The 18720-nt window shown below is 40.1% G+C and overlaps 1 protein-coding gene across 2 annotated transcripts in view; it reads left to right on the top strand.

Annotated features, from left to right (window-relative positions):
- Window positions 1–18720, top strand: part of Epac (Exchange protein directly activated by cAMP) — a 666691-nt gene that overhangs the window by 360786 nt on the left and 287185 nt on the right. For both annotated transcript variants that reach the window (XM_083120690.1, XM_083120691.1), the window contains one exon: window positions 16442–16588. In XM_083120690.1, coding sequence (XP_082976816.1) covers window positions 16442–16588 — 147 coding nt within the window. The remainder of the gene's footprint in view (window positions 1–16441; window positions 16589–18720) is intronic.

Genomic DNA, 18720 nt, shown 5'->3' on the forward strand with positions numbered 1-18720 from the left:
GGGAATTTATGACGTCGTACTTCAAAATGGCTGCTGTTAGAGGGGAAGAATGATTGGACTTTGATTATGCTAAATCAAGCCCGTCATCACAAGGCAATGTTGCTCCTGAAATCAGCACGGGAGGATCCACCGCTGGCTGATGCATACATTAGTTACATCAATTTCAACTTCTTCAGCGCCAAAGGCGAGGAACTTAACAGGGCAGCAGGAAGACATTTGTCGAAACCATTTTAAAGTTCTTATACATTCTGCAGTGTTGGCTCTTTGGATATACGTATAACTCTTCAGTTACCCTCTTCGTAATATGTAAGCAGCAACACCCTCTTGTTTGCCGCTTGAAAGCTAATCGACTGAGACTCGGTTTTTGAATCACCACCCTATATACCCGAATTATAATTGTTATATTTCGCCGGCTTTGCACTTTATTTCACTGGGTAAAAACCTGAAAACTTATATATTTACTATTTATTTAGGCTGCTTTAGAAGTCCATTTCCTACTCAGATAGGCCAATTGGGACTGGACATACAATTTTAACTTGGAATACCGAACCCCTGCACTGCGCCTCCATCTGCAATTATACCCGAAACCCTTGATCACGACCGTCCTTCGACTGACGGTATTGGTCCAATCCAAGACCCATGGCTTAGCGTCGTATAATGCTAACGACAGATCAAACCTAAACAAAGAAGCGAATCAATATAGATGCTCTTGTCTTGTTAATAATACATTTAGGCAGTCGTAATATGTACATCATTTTTCGTTAATCTGATACGTAAGAACCTTAAGCTTTTGTATTCGCGGTGGGTCCGAGAAAACATTACTTGTTGCCGGAAAGTAATCTACTGTATTCTGTCCCGCGAATCTCTGGAACAAGTGAAGGAAAACAAGTGTCTGCGCAAGTAGTGACTGGAGACGGTGAACGCTTGATGTAAGTGCACGGAAGGGAAACTCGGCTGCAGCTACCAGCCCATTATCAGCGGGCCACACTGCTTTGTTCAGCCCACTCGCTTTCTCCCCTTCTCTATAATTATGCGCTGTCCTACTTACAGATTACAGAGACAGAGGGTAAAAAAATTTCATGCTAAGTTGCGAAATAACGTGATTTTTAGTACTAATTTACTCGTTTTTTACTTTTTCTCGCGAATGAGTCTTGTAATACTTGTCTTGAAAGGAGGATTATAAAATGTTACTGATACTGAGAACGTAGCGTTCTACCCTGTAGAACGGGGGATCTAACCAACGGGGAAGTATCTCATCCCCTAAATTGTATCCCTCGCTTGCAACGACGGCCTCGAAAGGGGCAGGTAAAGGTAACTGATCTAACTTAAATAAATAACATTACATATGTTTTATCTCAACCCTTCTGACTGAAAATGGCAGATAGATGGATAATGATAACTCACCCTGTTCGATATCGCGCACACCTTGTCTCCCTCTCTCTTCACCTTGGAAGCGATCAATCATCATAAGGCCCCTTGCCCCCAGATTCTCCTAGTTTTGTTGGTTTTGCCTGACCTTCACTCACCTCTCTTCCAGGTAAGCGATCTCGCCTCTTCCTGTGACAAAACGTCTTCCTCAACAGAATCCAACTGCAGGTCTGGGCAAGTTAGAACAAGTTTGTGCAAGATTATACACGATATCGAGCTGAGACGTTACGATATTATGAAGAAAACTGAACCACCATTATATATTGATCATTAATAAGGATTTGCCGTCACTTCTCATTTACTATGGAGCGATGTCTAACGTTCCGATTCTGTGATTTTGTTAAATGCCTGTGTTAAATATACGAGAGGTCAACCGTGCTCCCCTTGAAAGAAATCCAACTCCTTCCGCCCACATTGAAAATCGAAGACCCTCCAGGATCTCTCCAAAATTAATTAAGAAGCTTATTATTGATTTCGCCGTCCGCAAAAGAGGGGTTTTCGTTACCCATTTGTTTCCACGCTGTTCGCTAATTGCGGTCTTCTTTCGTTTCCCTTTTTTGACGTCATCACATTACGCAGTCTTTTGCTTCCTAATTTGCCTTTCGTCTGCATGTGTTTCGATTCTCTCTTTCTAGAAGCCGATCTGATGCGAATTTTCAAGTTGTGCTTCCTGACGAAAGGTTTGCAACATTCACGGCCCACGTATCTGAAGTGGCACGCGTCATTGCTGACCCCGTGGCTGTGTTGTTAGCGTAATGAACTACGAAGTCATGGCTCCAGGGAGTTGCGAAAGGATGCTTGCGTACTCCTTTATTTTCTTATCCCCCCCCCCCCTTCCGCGCCCTTTTTCAAAACTTACTTTCATCAGAAAACCATTCGTATCATGATATGTTGTCCTAAAAAAGGTAATATATATATATTTTTTTGCATTGCACTACATGTAGTTCAATACAGCTGTAACTTGTTTGGTTTGGTTTGAGTTGCTGTTTTAAGTCCACTTTATGCACAGTAAGGCTAATCGGGACTGGACCTACAGTTTAAAGTGGGATCCTAACCACTATGTGCCTCCAGCGGGTATCGAACCCGGGACCCCGTGATTACAAGGCGACAACACGACCACTGCGCCATCGGGGTGGCCCAGCTGTAACATGTGTTTGTGTGTTTATATTATCTTGACAACTTTCTTATAGTGTAAGACACAATACAGGTGTCATTGGCTTTCCTTGAACAACCTTTGTTCGTTTCAAAATTTCCAAACATGTGGTTGCTCTGGAAAAATGAAGCTAAAGTGCTGCAAGTCACCAGTAGTCTCTCTACTTGGTATATTATCACATATGCCTACTAATAGTTGATTGGTATTGATGTAGTGGCTAAAGCATAGATGCATGTTTCATGTTTTCTTTATTTTCAAGGACCCCCCGATGGCGCAGTGGTAGCGTCGTTGCCTTGTATTCAAGGGTTCCCGGGTTCGATTCCCGGTAGAGGCACGTAGTGGTTCGGATCCCACTTTAAACTGTAGGTCCAGTCCCGATTAGCCTTACTGTGCATAAAGTGGACTAAAACAACAAATCAATCCAATCCAAAATCTTTATTTTCAACATCGCACCCCATAACTTTCATTCCGCACACCTTCAGCACCCGTAGACGCTGCCCCCCCCCCCACTTTTTGTCAATTCCCCGTCTTTTTGTCAATTTTGCCCCCGCACTATGCTAAACCTTATCTACCAATGGAAAGTAAACTGTCCTTGCCCCCTCCAGTTTTGGAACCCAATCGCCGCCACCGCTATGAGCTCATTATCCATCTTCATCGCCGCGATTACATAAAGCATAGATCCCCGAACGATAGAGGTACTTCCCACATTTAAAAATAGATGGCGACCTACAAAGTGTGGTTTGATTGATTGAGTTGGTGTTTTAAGTCCACTTTATGCACAGTAAAGCTAACTGTGACTGGGCCTACAGTTTTTAAAGTGGAATGCAAACACCTTTGTGCCTCCACCAGGTATCGAACCCGGGACCCTACTACTACGAAGGGTGGATTGAATTGTATGATAACTTCTTGGTTCACAAAAAAATTTAATATTCCTTCAAGATACAGACGGAGGAGGCAATTAAAACATTATGGCGCGTTACATTTGAAAGAAATTTCAGATCTTCACATTTATTACAGTGTGTTCCAGGAATCTGTGGAGCAACGCCGCATATAACTGTAGAGAAGGGGAGAGAGCGAGTGGGCGGAGCGAAGCCGTATACGCTGGTGCAAGCGGCTCACTTCCCCTCTCACAAGTTCATGTGGATTCTACACCTCGCATTCATTTCCTCGTATTCAATCACGAGCAGAGTTTGCGAAGAAATTAAAGACCTAAGCTTTACCGACTCGTAAGAAGTTTTTCTAAATCCATTTTCGATCCGCTTGAAACGAATGAATGGCGTCTGCATTTGACAACATAAATACAAAAGTGGGATAAAAGGGCAAGGAACTCTGATGTGAAAAGATTAACCCAGGAAGAGACCCCGTAATAACTTCCATCTCAATGCAGCGACCTTTCAAGTTTCCGTGATTCCGGCCACTTCCCGCCATCCATCATTTCTTACTTAAGGCTCGGGGAAAACGTGTTATTGGCAAATCGATAGCGTTAGCGTGCTTCAAACAATCGAGTGGCTGTGACCATTCTCTCCCGGTGCTCCCGTGCATTAGCGCCCCCCTAAAAAAAGGGGGACCACACCCAGAAAATCATCACATCGTCGGGGGTTGTCAGTCTGCCGTGGAGGTTGATCGTCATGTGACGTTTTGGAGTTTCCGGTGATTCAGGGCGTTGTCCCCCTTCCACGGGCTGTCAGCCATGAAGCAAATCTGTTGCTGCCCTTTTTCTGGTCCAGAAGGACGACAAGTCGCCACCATCCTTCCCGGAACGACAGGTTCGTACTGTTTCTAAAGCTCTTCCTCTAGATAGCACATTACCCCTGCTGCATAGACAACCCAAACGTTCACACGCGCATTACCGATTGCATATATCCAAGGGGTCATATAGTGGCACGTTTTTGCGATGTAAATTACTGTCATCCTGTTGGGAGACAACTGAAGCATGAGACAGCCAAGCGTCAGTTACTTGACACGTGTGTTTACAGAGGCTGGTGGAGTTGTCGATCTTGACAACTTACTCATAAATCTGACTTTCTTGTGACATGATATTCGTAGTTTCAAGTTATTATATTTCAGCCTTAGATCGTGCAAGGAAATCTTATCTGCTTGTTAAGAGTTTCCTAACTTAAAACGCCGACTGAGAGATAAATCAATTCGATGTGGACGCCCTCCGTTCTACTAACTTCAATATTTATTTGTGCAGCCAAATTTTACTTACGACTGTTACTCTTCGTACTCCACTACCATTAGTATGGATGAAAAACCAATACAGATACATGCACACAGTCATATTTTTTGCACTAGCATCTACGAGCTACGTGGTTCGTTCAAGCACGATGCATGCTATTAATTTTTGAAACAGGCCGAAACAAATAAAGTAGCATAGCACTACCAAACCTTAGTGTGAATGCTCTCATTTGCGTCTGTGTGTTTTAAAAATAAATGACCATCTTCATTCTTCCAGGAAGCACGTATCTGCTACCTTGTCATGTGATCTCCATTATACTCATCAATATATGGAACTGCAGCAACACTACATATCGGTTCATAAGCTTCAAATATTGTCAAATGGTTTTCCTAAAGAGAAAGAAAAAATCTACTAAAATTGTAGTTTTGTAGCATATTGTGTAAGTCACACTGTACTGTGCCTTGCACAAGATCTACAAGAAACCAATGAATAGTATAACGTTATATATCAGTTAGTAATAGCAAAAAGAATCGAAAAAGCTATAAACAGGTAACCAAGCACATTGTAAATGTTAACTGCACTGACAGATGATAAATTCTGTTTTAACAAATACTGATCTCAACATATTGCTCCTAACACTTTTAATAACTGGGGCCTCCCCGATGGCGCAGTGGTAGCGTCATCGCCTTGTAATCAAGGGGTCCCGGGTTCGATACCCGGTGGAGGCACATAGTGGTTCGGATCCCACTTTAAACTGTAGGTCCAGTCCCGATTAGCCTTACTGTGCATAAAGTGGACTTAAAACACCAAATCAACCAACCAACCAACTTTAAAAACTCTATTTCTAGTTTGTAGAATTATGTGGTGAAATAAGCGCAGATTGTTACAGGTGTTAGGTAGCTTTGTTTCAAACTGCCATAAAGTGTTGTTCTTTTACTTAGGCGGTCCGAACCTGCAATATAACTTTACTGCTCTCGCGTGTTCATGGAAATTAGTTGAATAAAAGTGTATTCTGTGAGAAACAGTTCTTCCACACGCCATTTACGCAATGCGGTAGACCTTTTCCAATATTTGCTATTTTGTGGTAAAAAATACTAAAAGAAACATTGAAAAGGAAATTGTATAACAGTGATTTTAGTTCTCTTTACCTGTACTTGTACAATTACATTTTACAGTATTCCCTGCGGCTAGAGTGAAAAATAGATAAGAATCGTTAGAAAAATGCGTTCCAATGACCACTGTGTCCATATATACGGAATGTGCAATTCCATTTTCATGCTTTGTAAATAAATAAAATCCTATTTTTCGAAAGCATGAAAACATTATCTTATGCATTGATGAGAATAATCATAAACTGGAATAAAGGGTGGAAAATATGGATTCCATTGCAATTGTCATTCCCTCGAGCGTATGAAAGAAATTTCAAATGATAGGGGAACGAAATATAAAGGTTTTCTCTACTTATGTGTTAATTACAAGTACAATCCTACAGGCTTTCTGCTTACGTATGTGCATACGTTCTCTTAACGCAAACACACATGCAGAGAGGGCTTTCTGGGTAGATGAATGCAAAGAATTGCAAACGTTTCCCTACATGAATCCACATCCTAATATACCATAAATAGAAACAGAATGTTAGAAGAAAAGGCCACGTTATCATGTTCTTGTATCTGGACAATAGAAGCTCTTTCTCCTGTTTCTGCATGCAAACTACAAATTTGTATCCACAAAAGGCGATTCTGAAGCTATTCATTGATAACCCAGCACTGTTAAATACGTACAGGAAATAAAACAATGCAAGATACGTTTCACTCTTTATGCTATTCGCTTTTCCATGTATCGATCGATTTGCATACCTGGTTATTTTTAAATATTCCAACGACAATTTTCCAGATATTACATCATTTATACAGGCTCTGCGAAAAAGAATAACAAAAAGCAATCAACGTTGTACAAATGTAGTCTACTTATTATACAATTTTATTAAAATTTTTATAGTAAAGTGCTTTATCTTCCATAAAATATTTATTAATTTTAATGCAGTTGTAATGATAGTGTGCACCAACATGGTGTATAATACTTATGAAGTGTGCTTACATTAAGTTGTTATCTCTATTTATGACAGTGTATGAGTGGAATATGTAAATTAATGTGAGAACGTGTAGACAGTCTTTTCTTGATTGATTTGGTTTATATTACTTCGCTTTCTGCCACTTTTGGTTAATCGCGAAGATGAGGATGATTGATCATACGATGAAATGTATGAAGGGACACTCACAAAAACACCAACACCTAGATCGGGATTCGTACCCGAAACTCTTGGCGTCGTAGCGCGCTGTGCTAACCATTTTGCCACGGAAGTCGGCTGTACCTCCTTTTCCGATGCCCGACACGATTTGTGTACTATTGTTCTATTTTTAGTAACATCAGCCTTCAGGAGGTAAACAGTTTCAGTATCAACATCCTACGGCAATTACTTCATTTAGCCCCCCCCCCCAAGTGAAAAAAGCAAGGGAGCGAAGAAAAAGAACCGTGTTGCATTATTAATCATCTATTTTGGTACTTGTAATGATCTCAGAGAAGAGGTTGCGATGTAGCATCCTTGAAGGAAGCCGAAAGGCCAAAAGGGGCCATTATCCCCCCCCCCCTTCCCGTCGGCCCATTCTTTTCTCCCCCTGCTCCCCGATCTTGGAGCGCTAAAATTAGCACCAATTGACCTTTTAACGTCGCATTCCTCGTGTGTAAATTCTTCGTTAGCTTGTTTAACTACGTCATGCGGCTTGTGTGTTTTTTCCGTCCTCACGTTCTGAACCGTATGCTGTCGATCCATAGATCCATTAATATCTTTCGATTGAAGGCCCGCGGGGTATATCACTCACAGTCGGTCGTCCGTGCATTGGAGAAGAACGTACATATTTTGTCTGTTCAGTGAAAGTGGTAGAGGAGCAGAAAATCACCTTTTACTCTCCGTTTACGTAAGTTCTTATTCCAGTAGTAATCTTATCAAACTGTGCATGTATCTATAGCTAAACTATTTGCACTGATGCGTAGCGTCGACCTCGTGGGGGGAGATAGATAATTTTCTGCCCCTTCCTACATATCTTTTCGTGTCAATAATTCTTGTTTGAAATGGATGTGGTAACTCATCATTAAAAGACAAAACGGTAATTTCAGTATTATTTATTCCGGCAATTTCATATTTTGCCTTGTCAACACAACTCAAAAACAACAAATTCAATGACAAAATGCAATCCTATACCAACACAGTCTATTTTCACATTTACTTCTTCTTCTTCTCAACAGATCTGCCAATGAACAGAAAAGTTTCCCTTGTCTAGAGTATATATTCGTTTGGTACACGATTTCATTGCACTTCCAGAGTTATAAGAAGTTTGATTAGAATATAATCAGGGTTGTATATGAAGTAAGGATGGTGGTAATCCCGCCCACACCCCCTCTTTGTCTCTTAGTTTCAAATTTTCACTCATTAGGTTTGTAATACCCCGATGCTTCGAAAGAGATTGATGGAACTCCCTCCCCGCTAGTGAAAACGTTCAAATTCCACACAATGTAATTCCGAATTAGGCAGACGATTTTATCTAAAAAAAATAAAAAATAAAAAAAATCGATGTTCTTTTATTTTTGCGCTCACATTTACATAAACATTGCTTGAATGTACAATAATAATTAAGTTAATATTTGTTTGCCACGTACTCTTTCTCGGTCTCTCTCTCACACACACACTATCTATCTCTCATACTTATGTACGTTATGTCAATCTTGGCCACTCAATTACCGTTTTTGCCGGCGTATAAGAGAGACTTTTTTTCCTTTAAAAATAGGCCTGAAAAAGAGGGTGCGTCTCATGCGCCGATACTCAGTTTTTGATTATCTTCCGGAAATTATCTCCGTTCAGAGTTAGACCATTTATTTCTTGCTTCCTTGCGGTGTGTGACGAAGAATATCAATACGTATTCTTTTCCTAGTTAGATTAGGTAAGCTATTTGTTGAAAATATACCTATATACAGGGTTGTTAAAGGTCCTGAAACCCATAAATTCTAATGGGTTCTATAGGGTTCCCCTGCAAGACCTGAACCTTTATTCTAGCACAATTTAAATCCGGTCCAAGTTTCGTATTATTTCATTGAAAAAAGGTTCCTGGACCGTATTTAAGTTGATCCCAAAAAAATGTTCCCGGACCGTATTAAAATTGAGCCAGAAAAGAGGTTCCTGGACCGAATTGAAATACCTTACAGATAAAAAGGTTCTTTACGGTCCAGAACCCATTTACGCTTGTTTATTTTCTCTCCTGGACCGGAATTGATTTTTTTTTCTTCAAATTCCTGGACCTTTAACATATTACTTTATACTTGAAATACTGTAAATGAATTATAAATTAAGTGATAAGGCTTTTTCCTCAAAAATGTGTGCAAACAAGGGGGTACGTCTTATACACCGGCAAATACGGTATGCAAAATCAGTTCATCTGCCTTGACGACCACTGGAGCTACCTAATAAGACCGCCTCCCCGATGGCGTATGGTAACGTAGTCGCCTTGTGATTAAAGGGGTCCCCTGTTCGATATCCGGTGTAGGTACGCAGTGGTTCGGATTCCACTTTCAATTGTAGGTCTAGTCCCTATTAGCATCTCTGTGCATAAAGAGGGCCTACGAACTCCAAGCAGTTAGTCCATGGGTTGGTAAGCACATATTCATTCTCTGACATCACAACGTTAGCAGGCTGTAATCAACTACGCAGCATAGGACAGCTCACGCATTAAGAGGAAGGTTTTTCATCAGAACTCATTTGACGAAAACTGACTCTTCATCAAGACTATAATTGTGTATCTATATGTGTGTGTGTGAAGGGGAGTGAAATTTGATACGCCTAAGATAATGAACACTCATGTCAAAGGACAACATACAAGAAAACACCAGGTATGGTAAAGTGTTTCCAGTCACAGAGCCCCTTTATCCTGCATAAATTCAATTTCCAGGTTGTACAGTCACGGACATTTCTGGGTTGCAATAATCGCATTAGAAAGTCAATGTGGTATTTATAATCTGGAAGTGTCCTTGACTGTACTACAGCCCACTCCGTGAAAGAATATAGTCTTTTCGGCTTCAATGAGGAGGAGGAGTGGTTCAAAGGTAGTACACTTGGGTAAATTGTTGTCGCTCAGCTCCCAGTCATAAACTATATGCTGTCCATTCGCGATTGAACAAAGTCTGAGTGAGTTTTTGTTTTCCACTTTATGCACAGATAGGCTAATCGGGACTGGGCCTACAGTTTAAAGTGGGATCCGAACCACTGTGATATGCGGCTCCACCGGGTATCGAACTCTGAACCCCTTGATTACAAGGAGACGACGATATCACTACACCATCGGAGAGGCCCTTGAACCAAGTACGTCGGGTGAAGCGGAGCGTTGTGGCTGTTAGGTTTGGCAATGCAGTACAAAACAAAATCTTCTCTGTGGTAGCGAACCTTCCTTGACTGATTGAACATGCGCTCCTTCCACACGCCTATGAAAGCGACAAATGTGCATTGACAGCTCTGACTCTCGTCGGTCAGAGAATACGTAGAAGGGAGACACTTGAGGGTATCTCCGATAGGTCTCCCACGGAGAGTACAATACAACCAAGAGCGTATATTCTAGTCTATCTGCGAAGCGGGAAGCATAGAGAGCAAAAATGCAGAAGAAAATTCGAATGTAAATTATGAATGAAAAAATTCATTTCTACATGACGTCGGCGATTCTGGAGTTGGCAACTTAATTTCATAGGAGTTTGTAACTTGTCTGTCGTGTCGTTAGCATGGTAACGTGGCTTTCTTGACGTCGAGAACGAGAAAAATGGGCTTGTCTAACTACTCATACTCGTACCTACTTCTCTCCCTCCATAGCTTAGGACCACGTGTCATAATGAGATAGTCCAGATATTAGACTCACCATACTCCATTGAATACAACCTACATACATAAATAAATGCAAGATTGAGAAACCGTATTAAGTTAATAAAAAAACTAGGCCGGAAAGAGGGGCGGACCAAGGAGCTGTTGCCGTCACTGTGTTAGCCTAAATTATACATTATACATTTCACATGAACATAATTTCATTTGTGACAGTAATTTACGTTAATTGTTGTGAAAGAAAGTGATAATTTAAAGCACGACTGGTGTAGGCTCGTAGGAAAACAATAACTTCGAATTGAAATGTTTTTGAGAAGCAGTCCTGTTTTTGGGAGAGAAGTAAACCTTGCTTCCTCTCCTTTGGAAGAATGCCTTGTTCGCCCCCTCCTCTCCTGGGAAAAATCCTTTCTTGCTCACCCCCATGGAAAATTCCTGCGGACACTTCTGTGATCAGTAGTCTCGTACATACACGCGTATAGATTTACACCTGTAGAAATTTAGGGATACAATGTTCCATTAAATTCTTACGGCCTATCGACAATTCGAAGCTGCGTCCGCGAGGATCTTTCCACCTCGTTTCCACAGAATAGAGTCTTCCGAGATTGGCCGCGACACGTAACAAACACCGTAAAGAAGCTGTCGAATGTAAACCTCTACCCAAAATGAGCAGATCCACCTGTGTTATGGAGGCACTGAAATTCGCACCCAGCTGTTGCCCTTTGTAAACGATCAAAGGTGCGAAAACGAGCCGGATTTTATCGTTTTCTTTTATTAGCAGGGCTATTCATGGAAAAAGCGGTCATTCGTGAGGTTATTTCAATCCGGGAACAATACGGTACGTTCTTCCAATAAATCGATAGCCAAACTGCATCGGATGGTTTGAGTTCAGCCAGCAATGTTCCATTCGAATTGTGATCTGGACTACTGGCGTGCCGATAAAAAATTCGGGCGTGAGGAGACGGTTGACATTGTCATATTTTTGGGCGCTTGATTGTATCCTCTCTAGAATTACGTCGATTTTTATTATTAATCAATGTTTTATGTAATTGTGTTTCAGGGCGCGAAAACTACAAATACAATCGAGATATTTGATCTTAAAGTATGGCCCGCTTAAGTAAAAACATCGTATCCCGGAGTACTATCACAGTTTTTTTATTCGTAAACACCGGTTGTATGCACCCTCAAATAGCGAGAAAACAGATCTAAATGATAACGTCACCAAACATAGCACTCCTTACCTAAAAAAAACAAAATAGCTATCAATTTGTTGAGTTTAAGGCTAATAGGGACTGGGACCCGAACCGCTACATGCCTCCACAAGGTTTCGAACCCGGGATCCCTTGATTACAAGGCGGCGACGACGTTATCATTACGCCATCCAGGAGGCCCCGAAAATGCCTGTCAGCGTGAAACTAACACATGTCCTAACAATGTAATATTCTAAACCAGGGATTCTCAACCCGGGGGTCGCGAGAGGATTTCATGGGGGGTCGCGAAGGAAGGCGAGAAAGATAAATGTAATTAGGGTCTAGTAGCGGAGAAAAAAAAATTAAAAATTATTTTGAATTTATTTTGATGGACATATTTTTATTTCTATACTTATGATTAAATATAGCAAAAAATATTAAACATTTTTTTTAACAGATGAAGACTCGTTTAAGAAACAATTCAAACAAAAAAGGTATGAAACTAGTGAAAACTGCATATTGAAGTACAAGAAAAATACAAATACAACAAAAACTGCATATTGAAATACAATGCAAAATTTAGACCAATGTGAAACCTGAGCCTGGTGTGATTTCACTAGTGCGGCAATGTCAGGTTCAATTTTCGTGACGCACATTATCAAGTCATTCTCAACTGACAAGCGGTTTCTGGGCTTTGTTTAAATGCTTACCATGGAAGAAAAACAACTTTCGCACAGATACGATGTAGCACTTACCATGGAAGAAAAACAACTTTCGCACAGATACGATGTAGCAAAGGGAATTATGATTTTTAAAGCAGCAGATACCAGACCAGAATATTCTTCTCTTCAGCCAGAACTTGTCCAGGTCTTCATTACAGAATGCCAGTTGCAACGATTTGTCGCACGATAATTCTATCAGTTCGTCAAGAAGTTGTGGGCTTAGATTGGCTATTTTGATGGCCTGGTCAACGAAGGGGTTTAATATCCATCTTGAACTGGCATTTTCATCAAAGGGAATATATTCTACCATCTGTTCTTGAAGCCCTTCTAGGTGTTTGCACATTAAGCTGGACAGCGTCTTCATGTCAAAAGAATAATCGCAAGTTGAAATAAAGTCTTAAGTCAGAGGAAAATTTTCAAAATTGTGGCTTTTGACTCTGGATGCCCAAACTCCTAATTTCTTCTGAAAAGCATTTACTTTGTCTTGAACAAATAAAATGGTTTTGTCCCGTCCTTGCAAGGTCAAATTTAAGTCATTTAGATGAGTGAAGACGTCGGTCAGATAAGGCAGCTGAAGCAGCCATGTTTCAGAGGTAAAAAAATTCAGCTACTTGGGGATTGGATTCCTGTAAAAACAGTAACAATTCTTAACCTTCGTCAGTCTTTCATGCTGGGCTGCTCAGTTAACTGAGGTTATGTCCTCGCCACAACGCATCTGTGCGAGCTAAAAAGAACAGAAACATGTAACTTTTTATACTTTGTAGAGGGGGTACAGAGTGTCACAAACCGAAAATTGACAATATGGATCCGTACAGGATTTGTTATCCAGCCTCCTAATCCTGGTACAAAATTTTTTGCATCTCGGATCTTTTTAAAAACTTGAAATGTGTGTTGACATTTTGTCCGTCACTTGTATGGTAAAATCAAATTAGTTTTCGCTTGACTTTGCACGAGAGTTAGTATGCTTCTCGAGCTATATCGTAATTACTTGAGAAGGAAGCTTTCATGACAAGCAAGTGCAGCCAGCTCTTTACATGACAAATCTACTCCATCTGTCGACAAGTAATTGAAAATATAACGATTCATATTTTGCGATATAAAAGAAGTGGACAATGGAATCTATTATTTTCATGTATCGTACTTTATTTTCAGTACTACTGTTTCGTAGATATGCCCGCTCGGCATGCCCTTGGATGCTGGTGTAGACCATGTACCAGAAATTATTTTGGAAAACATTATATGACTCCCCTCATAAATAATTTTCTAGAGCTTCCTGTATATAATAAATTGACACCCTAAAGTCTAGTTAAATATATGATAAAGGATGCAACTTCAAGTTACAAGAACCCTGGTGTGAATATCTGTTAAGGGTTTCAAGTTATTGTCGATGAAAGTTAGGGCTGAACAATTAGAACTCGCTTTGCTTTTGTTTCTTTACTTAGAATACTCGGATACAGGCGAATATGTACCTCTTCTCTGAAAATTTAAAAATCGTGCTTAGAAAGTTGATTTCATTGAGGGTGTAGACTATAGTGTGACGTATTAATTGAAAGCTTCAGGTTATCACAATTTGCAACAGCAGTTGGAACGGTAAAGGGCGTTTTTCTTCCTACTCAGGATCATCGCGAAGATAAGGGTCAATGATGATGAGATGAAGTTAGTAATGAGCCAGACAGACACGCATGAAAAGAACAAACACTGCTCGACCACTGAACCTTCGATGTCAAAGATCATGACTACACAATTCAATGCGCTTGGTCACTGAAGAGGTTAAAGGAGGAATGAAATCCGTGGAATGTAACAGGGGAATAGAGTACCAATCGATCCATCATATTCTCCTGCTGCCGGCCTCTGTGTCGGAGTGGTTAGAGCAGCGCGCTACGACGTCAGGGTTCCCGGGTTTAAATCCTAGCATGGGTGTTCCTTGCGAGTGTCCTTTCATTAATTTCGTCATATCATAACATCACTCATCCTCATCTTCGCGATTAGCCAAAAGTGGCAGAAAAGCGAAGTAAAGAAACCAAATCAATCAATCTTCTCCTGCTGAGAGAAAGAAAAAGGACAAGAGAGAATTGTGTGCGAGAGAAATAAAGACACGAGACCGTGACAGAGAAAGCAGAAAGAAACAAAATATATTAGAAAGAGAGAGAGAGAGAGAGAGAAAGAAAATAGATAGAGAACGAAAAGGGAAAAACGAGAGGGCAATTAAATTTGATTCCATTTCCATTTCTCCTTCTCCAACTGCAGATTCGTCGCATTTAAAAAGTCTCTTTAGTTTGGGGGAGCTTAAAAAAGGTCCGATTTCACACACTGGAAATGTAACACTTAATCATTTGAAGAACAAGTTCAGTTCCCCTTACTCGAAAATAAAGTATTACTTGGAACTTCATTACTGATGAATATCTTGTTACTCACAAACACTGAAAATACATACATAGAGATTGAGAGAGAGAGAGAGAGAGAAATAGAAATGTGGGTTTTTATGAAGTGGTGATCTATACGCGACGTATAAAATTAATTTAGATATTAATATATATAGACTTAAATTTTTCATAACAAAAATAGTCACGTACTTGAGAAAATATCTAGACAATCGACACATTCTGACATTTCTTGGTTCTAACTACTGAATTAAGTGGGGGGGGGGGGGATAATTTCTTCTGCCAAATATTTTTATTCGTAGTTTCCTGTAAGGTTAGCTTTTCGTTTCGCAGTCCCCAGTTCACTGAGGATTGACACTCCGTTGTACGAATTTGTTGGAAGTCGATATGAGTAAACAGAACCCGCTAAACCATAGCCCGCTACGATCGGCTGTGGAGTAAACATTAGTATACTATACACCACTACATACCATAAGGTTCGTCCTGACACATCTTCCGCCAAAACATTTTCTACTGTCTGCAATCCGTTGTTGACAAACAGATGTCTTGTGCAAACATTGAGACTTTATAGTGTTGTTGCGCGAGTCCTTAAAAATGCAAGCAAATAATATCAACAGTAAACAAAAATAGAAGGAAAGTTTTGTATAATTGTATGCATTTGTTGCGACTAATTGTTTTGTTTGGTACATTTTTTATAAGGGCTTATTTTGGATCTTTTTACCTCTACAGGTTATTTTTTTTAGATATGATATTTAATGTAAATTAGTGTAAATTTTACATTATCATCAGTAGAAATAAATAACAACATGGTTGCATTTCATGTATGGAACATGTTCCAAGAGTTGAGCTTATCCCGAGTAAAGTAACAATAACTTAAAAGTTACCTTACCAAATGAGAAACTGTAATTGTAATTCAATTAACTTTTTGAACAAAGTTAGTTACTTTTACTTTGAAAAGGGTCCCGGTAGAGTACATCACATAGTAATTCGGATCTCACTTTTAAACTGTAGGTCCAGTCCCCATTAGTCTACACACAAAAAACTAAATGCATCAAATCTATTTAATGCATCAGAAACGCTTGATGCATTTTGTGGGTGTACATATATCATTTGTAAATGTAACGACAAAGTGCATCATTCAAGTGCATATTTCTATGTCGATCTGTACGTTAATGCATAAATTGATGCGTTTTTTATGCACCTTTTGCTGAGTTACAAACGTTATGCATTTTTTGTTTCAACTGATGCATTTACTTCTATTTGTGTATCGTAAAATGTGTGTAAACGTAGTGCAAACTTTGGTTTTTGAGTGTGCTAGAATTAGGACGGTCTCTTAATCCCGTAAAGCGTGGTGAAATCGATCTGGTGGGTTCCCTTTAAATGTCAGCTGCCTCCTTGGCATTTAATGAGGAGGCCGCGTCAGATGAGGAATTTAGGGAGCACTTGTCGCACTGTTTACCCTCCGCTTGTGTTGTTCCAGGGCCCCGTGTCGCTGTGCAGCCTCGGCGTGGGCGCGACGTTCGGAGAGTCCATCCTTCACGACCTGCCCCGAGAGAGCACGGTCGTCACTCAGGCGAACTGCGAGCTCCTCAGGGTCGAACAGAGGGACTTTCGCATGATCTGGGAGGTAAGTGCCGTAACATTCATCATTTAACGGTTTTATAACTGTATGATATCTATACTGACTTTGTGCAGTGCAAAACCAACAGGGTGGCCAAAAATAGTCTGGAACCAATCGAAAAACTATGATCAGCACATTACATGGAGCAATTTCAGTGTCCAGCTAGAAATCTAGGATCTGGAAAGACCATGAACCACCCTTTCCCCGCGACGAGTTGGACAAAGAGAGATCTGTGCCCTGGATGGTTGAAGGAGGGGGAGAAACTTAGCATTATGCTCATGGTACTTGTTCTGTTGGGAATATCAAACTTCCGATGGCGTAGAAAAACACATGAACGGAGAAAGGACACGTTGAAGATTTTATTTGTCGTCGTAAAAGTCCAAAACTACCATTTGATTAGTCTTAACTTGAAGTTGTTGCGTTCTTTTTCTCCATACGGAATGCATGGGATTCTGAAAATACTTATTCATCATAGTATTCAAACATTGTGTAGCTTAATAATTAACTTCAAAACCGATTCCAATTTTGGCTAATCGTGAAGATGCGGATGAATGAGATGAAGGGGCAGTTACAAACACGCATGGACAACATACAACAAAGTCCTAAAGAGGATTATTCTGTTCATGGGTCCAGATACCAGGGCAGTGCAGTCCAGGATGTACTACGTGGGAGGGAGGTTGATATTTGGCTGTCTTTGAAAAAGGGTTCAGACTTTGTGGTCACTCTGTAGAAATGTACATGCAATTATGCTTCAGTATGAAATATGCACTAGGGTCGGATTAATAAAAGTAAGTATAGTTGCTCATGAGTAGAGCAGGTGAACACATAGCTACTTCTCTCACATATGTATAGACATTTTTATGACCTGGCGATATGCATACATTTGCGCACACTTGTGATCACGAGGTTTATGTTTAAGCATCTGCTCGCCATTGGAGCAGGTGCTCGCTGGGAGCGTACGTGATCCCTATTTGAGCAGGTTATCCGCTTTTCAGTTGTACAAATTGGAGCATGCCCTCCAATACGTTGAGAAATGAGTGAATGATCAATTGTATATATTAGTATGACCTATGAAATCTTGAGTTGTCCTTCCGTGTAACGTTCATAACTTGTGAATCACATCTTCTTCACCGAACGTTCTGGTTTCGAATCTTCATAAATTTCATCTGACTATCACTCATTTTTATTGTCAGCTTAATCGAAGTGGCCGAAAAGCGATGTAAAATAAGTTACAGATTTCCAGGGCTACGAATGAAGCGTTCCTCCATATTCTGTTTCTTCGCTGTTCTTCTTTCTCTACCTGAGACCAGTATCCTCTGCGTCTCTTCTGTCAACATCCTTCTTGATCGGCGCTTGTATACTCTCTTCATTTTTCTTCAGTATTGCCTGTTTCTGTAAACATAGCCAGTGGAAGCTGATTTGCAGCGTTCTTTTTCCTTTCAACAACAATATATCTACAATAGCCATATTGAGTAAATGAAACAGTTGTGCAAAAATTAAACAAAGTGCATACCTTGCACAAATACAAACGTTCAGTTATTTTTACAGCGGTTTACAAGTAACACTTTTGATTTGCATATTGTATTCATTTGACTATACTGGTAGTAAATTCTCTGAGAAAATTATTTAGTGCAATAACTTGCAGCACTATTACATGTACATTAAACGATCATATTTCCCCTTTCCATCATCGGTAAGAATGTCTGAAATACGTATAATATTAAACATACCGTATTTGTATTTGTGTTATTTAGCGTCGCTTTCTTCCACTTTTGACTAATTGCGTCGATGAGGATGAAATTGATTAAGGGACACTCACAAAGAACACTCAGGCCTAGGCCGAAACTTGAACCCCGGAACTTCTAAAGTCGATCAATTATCGCGCTTGGCCACCGAGCCGGCTATTAAACATTCTAACAAGTTATATAACGTAATAAAACTATCACAGATTTGCGAAGTTATGTTGATTAATCAAAAATGCGCAATTAATATAAATGTGTATTTACATAAGTTTCCACACTTTGATGCAAAACTCGAAGAACTATGACAAGAACCACATTTCAAAATACTCTGAAGCTATGCAACCTGTTAATAGACAACAAACTTTGAGTGTTTTCCAACAGCAGAGGGTATTGAAC

This window comes from Lepisma saccharinum, chromosome 4, assembly GCF_977018435.1.
Source record: "Lepisma saccharinum chromosome 4, izLepSacc3.1, whole genome shotgun sequence".
Classification (NCBI taxonomy): domain Eukaryota; kingdom Metazoa; phylum Arthropoda; class Insecta; order Zygentoma; family Lepismatidae; genus Lepisma; species Lepisma saccharinum.